A 13177-nucleotide genomic window follows, 5' to 3' on the forward strand; every position below is an offset into this window, starting at 1 on the left:
GTCAAGGCAACGCCTCTATTCTGGGCCAGAAGCGCGGAGAAGAGGCGCCCCCGGTGAAGATAGCAGCCCGGAACCACTATCCCACCGGACGACCTCCTCACCGGACAGCCCTGCAGCACCGAACCAGCGCCGAGCGGAGGTGAGTACTGTACAGAACTAAAGGGGGTGAGAGGGGGCTGGATGATGTCGAAGGCCGCAGTGGTCTTCAACCTGCGGACCTCCGGAGGTCCGCAGGTTGAAGACCACTGAGGGCGGATGATGACAAGAGGATGATGAAGGGGGGGGTGTGGGATGATGACAAGAGGATGATGAAGGGGGTGTGTGGGATGATGAAGGGGGGTGGGATGATGACAAGGGGATGATGAAGGGGGTGTGTGGGATGATTACAAGGGGATGATGAAGGGGGTGTGTGGGATGATTACAAGGGGATAATGAAGGGGGGTGGGGATGATGACAAGGGGATGATGAAGGGGGTGTGTGGGATGATGACAAGGGGATGATGAAGGGGGGTGGGGATGATTACAAGGGGATGATAAAGGGGGGGGGTGTGGGATGATTACAAGGGGATGATGAAGGAGGGTGGGGATGATGACAAGGGGAGGATGAAGGGGGGGTGTGGGATGATGACAAGGGGATGATGAAGGGGGGTGGGGATGATTACAAGGGGATGATGAAGGGGGGGTGTGGGATGATTACAAGGGGATGATGAAGGGGGGTGGGGATGATGACAAGGGGATGATGAAGGGGGGGTGTGGGATGATGACAAGGGGATGTTGACAGGTGATGATGATGAGGGTCTGGATGATGACAGGCGGTGATGATGATGAGGATGTTAATGGCGGGGGTCTGGATGATGACGGGGGGGATGATGTATTTCCCACCCTAGGCTTATACTCGAGTCAATAACTTTTCCTGGGATTTTGGGTTGAAATTAGGGGCCTCGGCTTATACTCGGGTCGGCTTATACTCGAGTATATACGGTAATCAAAAGAGTTTAAGAATATACAACAGTTTCCTTTCTGCACTGCCTGCAAAGGAATATACATAAAATGCAAACTATAAAATTAGGTCCAATAGCCAAGTTATAAGTACAGATGCACATGGAAAGATTGCAGTCATCGGAAGATAATCAAAGTTTAGGTATGATAAGTAGAATCAAGCCAGTATTGCCATTTGGAGAGAAAGCTAGAATAAGTACAATTGTCCATGGATATTACTTTTTCATAGGAACAGGAGAGGTTAATGGCTAATATTAATTCTGTTGAATCTGGAATTTCTGCAGTTTTCCATCTCCTGAGTAAAACCGTTTTAGCCATAGTACAAATGATGCTTATCAGGGCTCTCACTTTATGTGGGTAACAGTGTATTCCTATGAACAGAAGAAACTTTTGTGGGGTCCATTCAAATGGCCCAGGTAGAATTGTGTTTAGTAGTTGTTTACAAAAATCCCAGTACGGTTGTGCGATCGGGCATGGCCACAGCACATGCAAGAGGGATCCCTTAGCCCCGCATCCCCGCCAACATTTATTATATACTGTAGGATATATTATTGCTAACTTGTCAGTGGTGTAATACCATCTAAGTATCGTTTTCATGGCTGCTGCAATATGAGAGGAGCACTTTAAATATATTTGGATTATAAGAATGGCACCCTGCCAGTCATCTGCATCAAAGGTAAGCGCAAGCTCAGTTTCCCATCTGAGTAGGGGTGCGGTTTTGAAAACTGTGAGGGGCTAGTAAGGGCACGGTATAGGGGTCTCAGGCCTCTGCTATTGCTAGTCTGTCTACCTGTAGAGAGGAAGGGGAAAGTGTTTGAATAACGTGGTGGACTGGTAAGTACTTATAAAAATCCGATGATGGGAGGTGGTAAGTTGTCATAAGGTTCTGAAATGAGCTCAATGTGACGCTCTCCATCATGTCCCCAACCACTGTTTCCCTTGTCTATCAAGTTATGAAGAGCCATGTCAGGTAATATACCGTAGTTTGTATAAAACTAAGAGGGAGTGCATTTATATGGGAGGATAAACCTGACTTCACCAAAAGGTGATACGTGCTCCAAGCTTTATGTGAAGCTGACACCACCGGACTCAGGGAATCAGCAACAGAAAGTTGCCAAAAAGGCAGTATTATGGGGGGAATTTATCATTGTGTCTATTTTTTTGGGGGAAAAAAAGTGCAAGTGTTTTTTTGTGTCTTTTTTGCGCAAATTTTGATAGAATTCTTCATCACCTTTTCTACGGTTAATTCTACCATAGAGCATTTTCTACTGTAGAATCAATTTACTAACTGCGTAGTTTGTTTTTTTTTTGCGCAAAAAAATGCACAAACAGCATTTTCTTGTGTAAATATACACCACCTCGAAGGACACGTACCAAAGTGTCTATTTTGGCACAGTAAGGACTGCTACTCCCATCATGGGACAGACTCTGTCCATGATGGGAGTTGTAGTCCAGGGGATGAGGTGCAGATCGCACTGGGTCATTCTTCAGAGACTCGCTGCGATCCACATTTATTAACTGTAAAAGCCGGCGGTATATGCGGCTACATCGTGCTGCCATCGGCTTCTATATACACTGTCATAATTCATAATCGCCGCCGCCGGGAGAGGGGAGCTCTGATTGGTGGATAGCTATTCTCCAATCAGAGCTCCCCTATCCTGGCGGGGATTATGACTTATAAGAGCTGTATTTAGGAGCAGCGCAGTGTGGATGCATGTACCGCCGGCTTCTATAGTTAATAAATGTGGATCGCAATGGGTCTCTGGAGAATGATCTGCTGCGATCTGCCCCTCTGCCCTTGGACTACTACTCCCATCATAGGACCGAGTCTGTCCCATGATGGGAGTAGTTGTAGTATCACGGTGCTGCTGAGGGATGGCAATTGCACATCCCCTGGCTGCGGGACATTTAGAACTACTGCTTCCATCATGGACATACTCTGCCCATGATGGGAGTTGTAGTCCAGGGGACCCGCTGTGATCCGCATTTATTAACTGTAAAAGTCGGCGGCACATGCGTCTACATCGCGCTGCCACCGGCTTCTATATACACTGTCATAATTCATAATCGCAGTCGCCGGGAGAGGAGAGCTCTGATTGGCCAATATCTATTCTCCAATCAGAGCTCCCGTCTCCCGGCGGGGATTATGAATTATGACAGTGTACTGTATATAGGAGCCGGTGGAAGCACGATGTAGCCGCATGTACCACCGGCTTTTTAATTTAAATGCGGATCGCAGCAGATCATTCTGGAGATCTGCTGCGATCCGCGTTTATAAATGGCATTCAATTAACCCGGCGATGCGCGGCATCTCACGGGTTAACTGGCAGAAGTCCCGCTGTTTCCAGCAGTGGACAACTTCTGCAACACCCCGATGGTCCTGGTCAGCGATGGTCTTCTGACTCCTGTCGATGGTCCTGGTCAGCGATCACCGTGATTGGTCCCTGTGGACCAATCACAGTGAATGAGCTGACTGGGGGGTAAAGTTCATTTCCCCTGCTCTGCCCGCCGCTAGAAGTCCGGGCACAGCAGGGGAAGATGATGCAGAGAGCTGCGGCAGGGATCGCGGCACACGGGTTGGCGGCAGCGGGTAAGTGGAGGAGGCGGCGGCGGCATCTGAATCAGAGGCAGCAGTGAAGCTCTTCACTGCTGCTTCTGGTAGTTTAAAAACTACAACTCCCAGCATGCCCAGACAGCCTTTGGCTGTCTGGGCATGCTGGGAGTTGTAGTTTTGCAACATCTGGAGGGCCGCAGTTTGGAGACCACTGTACAGTGGTCTCCAATCTGTGCTCTTCCAGATGTTGCAAAAACTACAACTCCCAGCATGCCCAGACAGTCCAGGCATGCTGGGAGTTGTAGTTCTGTAACATTCGCCCTTCAGATGTTGCCGAACTGCAATTCCCAGCATACCTTGGCAGTCTGGACATGCTGATAGTTGTAGTTTTGCAACATCTGGAGGGCTACGGTTTGGACACCACTACACAGTGGTCTCCAAACTGTTCTCCTCTAGTTGTTGAAAAACTACAACTCTCAGCATGCCCTTCGGCTGCCCGGGCATGCTGGGAGTTGTAGTTTTGCAACATCTGGAGGCACACTGGTTGGGAAACATTGTCTGTTTCCTAACTCAGTGTTTCCCTACCTGTGCGCCTCCAGCTGTTGCAAAACTATAACTCCCAGCATGCACTGACAAACCATACATGCTGGGAGTTGTAGTTTTGCAACAGCTGGAGGTGCACGGGTTGGGAAACACTGAGTTAAGTAACAAACTCTCAGTGTTTTGCAACCATGATGGGAGTTGTAGTTTAGCAACAATTGGAGGCTCCCTGTTTATGTGCGCTCTTCCCAGGGGAGAGCACAAAAAATGTACTAACCCGTATTTCTTGTTTTTCTTTTCTTCTTATTTCAGGTACGTGAATGCGGAGGACTATGTCAGATTCGGTGGACTGCGACGATGACCAGTGTTTTTTTTTTTTTTATTTCAATAAAATGGCTGTGGGGGAGTGTTTTTTTAAATATTTTTTTTTCAATGTGTCCGTGTTTTTTATAATTGAATTTTCAGGGTTAATAGTGGAAGCTGTCTTATAGACAGAATCCATTACTTAGCCGGGGCTTAGCGTTAAGCCCCAAAAACAGCTAACGCTACCCTCCAATTATTACCCCGGTACCCACCGCCACAGGGGTTCCGGGAAGAGCCGGTACCAACAGGCCCGGAGAGTCAAAAATGGCACTCCTGGGCCTAGGTGGTAACAGGCTGGCGTTATTTAGGCTGGGGAGGGCTAGTAACAATGGTCCTCGCCCACCCTGGTAACGTCAGGCTGTTGCTGCTTGGTTGGTATCTGGCTGATACTGAAAATAGGGGGAACCCTATGCATTTTTTTTTTTTTTTAATAAATTAATAAATTTAAAAAAGTGTGTGCTTCCCTCATTTTTTCAGTATCAGCCAGATACCAACCAAGCAGAAACAGCCTGACGTTACCAGGATGGGCGAGGACCATTGTTACTGGCCCTGTCCAGCCTAAATAACCCCAGCCTGTTACCGCTTAGGCCCAGGAGCGCCATTTTTGACGCTCCGGGCCTGTTGGTACTGGCTCTTCCCGGCACCCGTGTGGCGGTGGGTACCGGGGTAATAATTGGGGGTTAGTGCAAGCTGTTTTGAGGGCTAATGCTAAGCCCCGGCTTAGTAATGGATTCTGTCTACAAGACGCCTTCCACTACTAAGCCTGAAAATTCAATTATAAAAAACACAATACATTTAAAAAAAAATGTTTTTTAAAAACACTCCCCCACAGCCCTCGTTAATCCTTTTATTGACATTTTTAAAAAACGCTGTTCATCATCGCAATACACCAAATCTGACATAGTCCTCCGCATTCACGTATCTAAATTTCAAAGAAAAAAAAACAAAAAGTTTAGTAAATTTTTTTGTTTCCACACACCAGCAAAAACGCTAGTAAAAAACACAAGAAAAACTGACAAAACACAGGAAAAAGCTGGGACAGTTTTTCTGGCATTTTTGCTGATGGACAAAAAACCTCAATGGAATCCTGGCCTCACAGCAATAGAACAAAATCCCTACGTCCACTTTTCCTGTGAGGTAGAGAAGGAGTGTACAGTAGAGCGAGAAGGAGGCATTTCTATATTTGCACAAGATTTATCAAAGGAGTGTACAGCCTTAGTAAATTTTGAGCAAGAGTGTACAATAGACAAGAGGGTGGAGGCTAACAACTGCAAGGGCGCCACTTTATTTTGGGATTCAGTCTGTTGTATGCGCGATAATAAGTCAGAGATGATGCCATCACATTGCCTTTTATGTATTGCACCTTGTTTTGTAAAGGAGCCTCAAAGGCATGCCTTATGGGTGTTCCAAAGAACCCCTGGGTCTGGCGTTGAAGGGGAGTTAAAAAGAAAACATTATTCAAGAACCACTTGAATACAGTCTCTATGTTTGGGAAGGGAGAGTAAAAAAGGGTTGCTTCGGCACAAATAAGTGGGGGGAGAGTTCACCTTCTCAGGAAGTCGTGTAGGGAAGTACATTTTTGCACTCCTTGATGGAATGTGTAGTCGCCATGTGAGGCGTGGTGGATTCACCACACGTCATAGAGTTCCTCATTCCAGAGAGATTGAGCTAAAGAGTGTGAAGTTCTGTGTGGAGGGATGTAGTGTCCAAAGGAGGGTCGGGTGTGATGTTATAATCCCCATACAAAATCAGCTTACCGTGTTGAGAAGTCGCAACCTTGCAAAGTTACCTTTGAAAAAAGTTATCTGCCCCTTGTTTGGTACATACAGTGACACTAGGGTGTACAGTTACTGTTAAGTGAGCAAACCAAGATAAGAAATCTCCCCAGGGGGTCTGAGTAGACAGCTATTTGGGTAAAGGCAACCATATTTTTTATAGCAATGGCTACCCCTCTCGCTTTGCTATGAAAGTGAGACTGATATAAATGAGGGAAGGATCTGTCAGAGAGTCTGACAGCATACACAGGAAGCAAATGCATCTCCTGAACACAAAGGACATCACACTGTAGAGGCCTCCCTCCATAAATGTGATATATGCATAGGGCTATTAAAGGAGTATTCCAGCACAAAAGAACTTATCCCCTATCCAAAGGAGGATAAGTTATAGATCGCAGGGGGTCCGAGCGCTGGGGCCCCCTTGCACTACAGATGTCTTTTAAGACCATTAACGTTTAAACTAGCTATCAATATTACCATGATACAAGAAGAGAAATAACATGAGTTATAATACACTCTCAACAATATAATAGGGTAACGTTGAAGCTTTTGGAGCTAGCAGTGCAGTTATCCTGAAAGCAAAAACTGTTAGCAGTAAACCATATAGTCATATAGTGTGGTATAGAAACACCAAACAGGAAAATAAAATTAAATAAAATAAAGAGAACATTATAGCCAAGTAAGGATACTGAAGACAATCAGTGTAGATCGAAGTCCAACAATGAGCTTGGGGTTAAAGTCCAATCTGCAGCCAGTCACCACCGAGGACCAGAGCCCGACAGTGCTACCGTCCAGCACTGCGAAAGATGGAAGGTCCAACATAGGAATCCGTATTCAGCTAAATCTGTCAGCGATCTGCCTGCTAGAGACATGGGATCCGAAGTATATCTCCTCAGGGTAGAGGTTAGTGGGCACTGCAGAGAATCTGGAGGCGCTGTGCTACGAGGGGAGCTTTTGCACAAAATTCATAAAATTGCTCAAGCTTCTTTATATGTTTTGCTCAAAAAAGTTCACCACTTACTTGCTAAAATACTTTTAAAATCATGTCCCCTTTCTGTTAGTCCAAGTTTCTACTGTTTTGGCAATAATGCCGACAATAATGCCAAAACAGCTGCACAGCTGGCCAGATGTTAGATGCAAGTCAATAGGGACTTATGAAATGCCATACCTACTTGCTGTTTTTGTCTTCGCCTTTTTTTACTCATCTTTTCTGCATTTTTTGGCTCAGAGGCAGTTTTTAAAAATTTCAGCATGTTGAGGCAGGAATAGGAAAAACTGCCAAAGGAGAAAAAAACATAATTTCCGCTCAATGGCAAAAAACGCCAGAAAAATGGCAGACAAAAAATTGAAAAAAATGCAGAAATACAGAGGTAGTTTTTTAGTAGTTTTTCTGGTGTGTTTTGGGGCAAAAAATGCTGTAAAAAAACCACATGGCAACTTAGCCTTAAAGTTGTTTCAATATAGGGGGTGCATGTGGGATGCGGGGTGTATATAGGAAAGTCGTTTTGGGCCTTTTCTTTTTTTTTTTTTTTTACTTTATTTGATTTAAAAAAATGTCATTTTATATTTATCTTTTTATTGCTAATATCCTACTGTAACCAGAGGTAACATATCAACCTGTATGTTAATGATCCCTATTCACAGTATCCAAGGGAACTTTGACACTGTGAAACTGAGTCAGAAAACCAACGATTGGCCATAATACAGGCACAAAAATGCACCAATAATACACTTGTGAGAAACTGGCATATGGCTGGATTCAGACATGCAGAATTTGGGTGTGCTCTTCTTAGCACTTTTACCGAATTTGAGCCAAAAAAAAAAGAAAAAAATAAAAAAAAAATAAAAAATATATATATATATATATATATATATATATAAACAATATATGTATAAATATTTCTGCACGCATATCATGTTGGTTGGTGCTATTTTTAATACAGTTGTAAATATACAATAAAAACCTGTCAGAACCCAAATGAACAATAAGGCCTCCTTCACCCTCCCTTTCTTTCTACACTTTAAAGGGGTACTCCAGTGGAAAACAATATTTTTTTTTAAATCAACTGGTGCTAGAAAATTAAACAGATTTGTAAATGACTTCTATTTAAAAATCTTAATCCTTTCAGCTGCTGTATGTTCTCTGACCACAGTGCTCTCTGCTGACACTTTGTCCATGTCAGGAACTGTCCAGAGCAGGATAGGTTTGCTATGGGGATTTGCTCCTGCTCTGGACAGTTCCTGACATAGACAGAGGTGTCAGCAGAGAGCACTGTGGTCAGACAGAAAAAAAATTCAAAAAGAAAAGAACTTCCTTAGGAGCATACAGCAGCAGATAAGTACTGGATTTGTAAAGTACTTCACTTTAAAAATCTTCATCCTTAATATTAATCTTTTTAGTATTTATCAGCTACTGCATGTTCCAAAGGAAGTTCTTTTTTTTAAGCTCTTTTTTGTTTGACCACAGTGCTCTCTGCTGACACTTCTGTTCATGTCAGGAACTGTCCAGAGCAGGAGAGGTTTGCTATGGGAATTTAATCCTGCTCCTGCTCTGGACAGTTCCTGACATGGACAGAGGTATAAGCAGAGAGCACTGTGGTCAGACAGAAAAGAACTACTCAACTTCCTCTGTAGCATACAGCAGCTGATAAGTACCTCGACTTTAAGAGTTACTAACTGCAACTTTCTGTAGGCTATATACCGGTCAATTACTATGAAGCCGGCCGACAAGGGGGGTGCCATCGTTGTGATGGACACCCCCCAATACTTGGCCGAGATTGAAAGACAATTGGCCAATGGAATGGTTTACACAAAAATTCCAGTAGATCCTCTACACAACATACAGGAGATGATTGGAGAGATTTTGTCACAGGCTAGATCAGATGAGATTATAGATGATGACCTATACCGATATATAATCAAGGAACATCCACTCACACCAGTGTTTTATAAAGTACAGAAAATTCACAAAAATCTGCAGAGTCCCCCCGGGAGACCAATTGTCTCCGGGAGGGACTCTATATTTTCCCCTATTGCAGTGTATCTCGATAAAGTGTTATGTGACTTTGCTATCAATGTTCAATCCCATGTACAGGATACTACAGATTCTCTCCACAAGATTATGTCACTAGAGTGTCCTGCGAACACTATACTAGTATCATTTGATATAGTGAACTTATATACCTCTATCGATCACGATCGAGGTATACAGGCGGTAGCCAAAACTCTGCAAGAGACTGATATGATGGAAAGAGCCCGTTCCTTTGTTCTGGACTTATTGGGAGTCATCCTCAGACAGAATTATTTTCTGTTTGGGGATGACTTCTATGTCCAGAACAGGGGAACGGCCATAAGCTCTAACGTGGCACCTAGCTACGCTAACATCTACATGACCGAGGTGGAAAAAGCACACATCTATCCGTCCCCCCTGTTCAGATATGTCCGAACGTGGCTTCGTTATATCGACAACACGTTCGTGGTCTGGACGGGGTCTGGGACGGAGTTAGATTGTTTGGTTCTTGGTTGTTTGATTAGATGGTTCTTTGAGGCCTTAAACAATATCTACCCAGAATTGAGATTCACCATGGTACATTCAGTAAATTCCTTACAATTTCTAGACCCCACGGTTGTCCTTCGTGGGAATAGACTTACTACAGATCTATTCACGAAGGAAACAGACAGGAACAACCTATTGGCCTATGATAGTTTTCATCGTAGGCCAATGATACGTTCCCTACCCTGGAGCCAGATGTTGAGGGTGAAACATATCGTTTCGCCCTCTGAAATTCTGGTGGGTAGACTTGATGAGATGTGTGGTAAATTCCAGAACAGAGGGTATCCACAAAGATTGTTACAACAACATCGGTCTAATTTGGAGGTAAAATCTAGAGAGGAGACATTAAGTGTGAAAGTTAAAACAGAGAATGAGAAAATACCCTTTGTCTCTACATATACTACTTGCAGCACTAAAATAGCTCACATCATCAGACGAAATTGGAGTATAATAGAACGTACCACTGATTTGAAAGATATTCCAGTTATGGCTTACCGTAGAGGACGTAACTTCAAAGATATGCTGGTCAAATCAGATATTGGGAGCCAGAAACAGAACCAAAGGGATTCTGAAGCATGGCTGAACCCCAGGAGGGGCAATTTTCCTTGCCCGGGGTGCAGCCATTGCAACAGTATAATCAAGGGAGATTTTTTCTCTCATCCTCAAACGGGGTGTAAATTTCAGATCAAGGAGAGGTATACCTGCAGATCCTCATTTGTGGTCTACCTAATACAGTGCCCTCGTGGACTGTAATACGTGGGGGGAAACCACAAACGAGTGTCGGATCCGATTGAATGAATCCGGATCCGATCAGAACAGGCAAAGTGGAATTCCCCATCCTGAAGCATTTCCTAGAATTGGGACATAATGCTAGTCAACTAAGATTCAGGATTATAGACCATGTCCCTCCCCTTAGGCGAGGAGGAGACAGAGAAAAAATTCTCAGACAAAAGGAATTTAGATGGATCCATAAGTTGAACACATTACAACCCAATGGCTTGAACATCGATTTCACTTTGAAACCGTATATGTAAATTTATTCTTGTTATTTTTCATTTTTTTCTTTTCTTTTTTTCTTTAAGTTTTTTCGTTCTCTTTTCTTTTTCAGTTTTTGGCACTTTTCTTGGCCTCCCCTTTTTTTTATTTTTGTTTATTATTTTTTTCACTTCAATTTTTATATTTTATATTTTATTTTTATTTAATTTTTTTATTTATTTTTTGTATTTTTTATTTTGCATTTATATTATTTACCATAATTTTTTATCATTTTTTATAATTTTTTCTTTTTCTCTCTCTCTCTCTCCCTCTTCTCTCTCTCTCTTTCTCTCTTTTCCTTATTCTTTTTCTTCTTCTCCTTCTTCCTCTCTTTCTTTCTTTTGTTTTCTTTCTTTCTCTCCTTTTTTTCTACTGCTTCATTATTTTATACTTTAAAACCGTATCCTGTTCAGATATTAATATTAACAACATCAAAGACGTGAGGTGTTGATTTTAACTATGTTTTTAATCTTTTTTAGCTACTGCACTTTGACACTTACTCCAAACAACTGGAGAAGACTGGACTAAGGGGACTCCTAGGATTGAAACAATATCCATTGTCCACGTTCACGCTAAGAGGCGGTTTTGTCCTGGAGTCTCATTTCTGGATCCTGACAGACACAACAGGGGTTTTTCTGACACGGGTGTTAGCCGTATGTCAGCAAGATCACCCTGTCTGTTTCAGGACGGCTGCACGGAGCGCTGGTTAGTTGCGCACGCGCAGGGTGAGTCATAGGATGACGTGAACTCCGGGCAGCTGCGATCATGTGAATACATGATGCGCAGCCGCACTAGGAATATTTACAAACAAGACCACGATATACGGATCCCGGACTTTTACATGAAAACCCGCAAGTGAGTGGACATCGATCTATAAAGAAATGATATCGGAGTCCCCACCTGTCTGTCACTCCACTTGTTTGGTTCCTTTTTTCACTGTTTATACTATTTTATTTAGATGTTTATAGCTGTTTGACAGTTCAGTAGTTCAGTGTCACATGATCTTAATTCCAGCCTATGATAAGTAAGAGGCTGGCTTAGTAATGATGATGTCATAGTATACACCTGTGTTTTAACCTATCACGTATCTGTGTTACCTATTTAAGGAATTTGTATTCACATTTATACCAAGCTTGAGAAAGGCTTTTCAGCCAAAACGTCGCATTGTAATGCTTGTATGCAATAAAGACTTTTAGCCTGCAAATCAACCGGACCTTAAGACGGGTGCTGTTTCCTGGAGGGAGAGGTTGTTCTTATCCAGCATAGCAAGCTGGTGGAGACCTGGCACCTCACATGTGACCTATCTATGCGGAATCCCTTTCTGGTTTTTATATATATATATATATATATATATATATATATATATATATATATGCATTTGCGGCGGCCTTGTATCACTGAGCGTGGCATGAAGCGACTTTTCTTTGGGCTTGACTTTAAAAGATTTTTAAAAATTGGCATGTGTTTTGAGCATTTTTATGGATATTCTTTTAATTTGGTACATGCGTTTTTCTGGCTATTGCTATATAGAAAAGTACCAGAAAAAAACCACAATACTTAGAACATACTGCATATTGATAAAACTGTCACTAAACCCAAATTTGCTATCAAAATGCCAAAAATGATATTTGACTGTATGTGTAATATTTGCCCATTATATCACTGGGAACAATAACTGACCTTTCCACTGACGCCCAGGGAAAATTGCATGTTAATTCTATGAATAATTTTTCTTAGCCTCTAACCCCTTAAGAACAACTTTGTAAGTGTTGTGTTCTGTGTAGAAAGAACGGGGTTCAAACTAAGACCAGCTGCTGGTTTACTCTCTGCACGAGATTTTCTGGCCTGTCTAGCTTTCCGTGTTTTCCCGAGCACCCAGTACCTGAGACATCCTTCAGCTGTGATGCATTCACCAGAACCGTAAGTAAAAGCATATGAATTAATACATACCGTACAGAGGGTGGTACTGGTCACTATAAGGATAGCGAGCCAAATTCAGTTTACAGATTTAGGCCCCTTCTGTAGCTTTTTGCTATCATTTTGGATCGAATCTGTATTGTTTGTCTTCTCTAGTGCTCTTTTTGACCAGTAAAATGGTTACATTTAAGTTACATTTGAATAGATTGACTGGTATATTTTTATGGGCACGGAAGAGGCTGGTAGGTGTGTGTGGGTAATTCTCTGCCTGACATTAAAGCTGAAGAAACACAACGTATCCCCTATTCACTGGATCGCAGGCAGTCCGACCACCAATGGCCTAACCCTGGGGCTGAACTTACCATCTTGCAGCTTCTCCCTGAGTGCTTCAGCCCCCAGCCTCAGAGACGCGCTGGAGTGACGGCCCTATCTGCCAATCACT

At 43.1% G+C, this 13177-nt stretch overlaps 1 protein-coding gene across 1 annotated transcript in view; it reads left to right on the forward strand.

Annotated features, from left to right (window-relative positions):
- Positions 1-13177, forward strand: part of LOC130369375 (tyrosine 3-monooxygenase-like) — a 63552-nt gene that overhangs the window by 36046 nt on the left and 14329 nt on the right. Inside the window, exon 8 of the mRNA XM_056574553.1 lies at positions 12603-12738. Within this exon, the coding sequence (XP_056430528.1) occupies positions 12603-12738 (136 nt within the window). The remainder of the gene's footprint in view (positions 1-12602; positions 12739-13177) is intronic.

This window comes from Hyla sarda, chromosome 4 (assembly GCF_029499605.1).
Source record: "Hyla sarda isolate aHylSar1 chromosome 4, aHylSar1.hap1, whole genome shotgun sequence".
NCBI classification, from domain to species: domain Eukaryota; kingdom Metazoa; phylum Chordata; class Amphibia; order Anura; family Hylidae; genus Hyla; species Hyla sarda.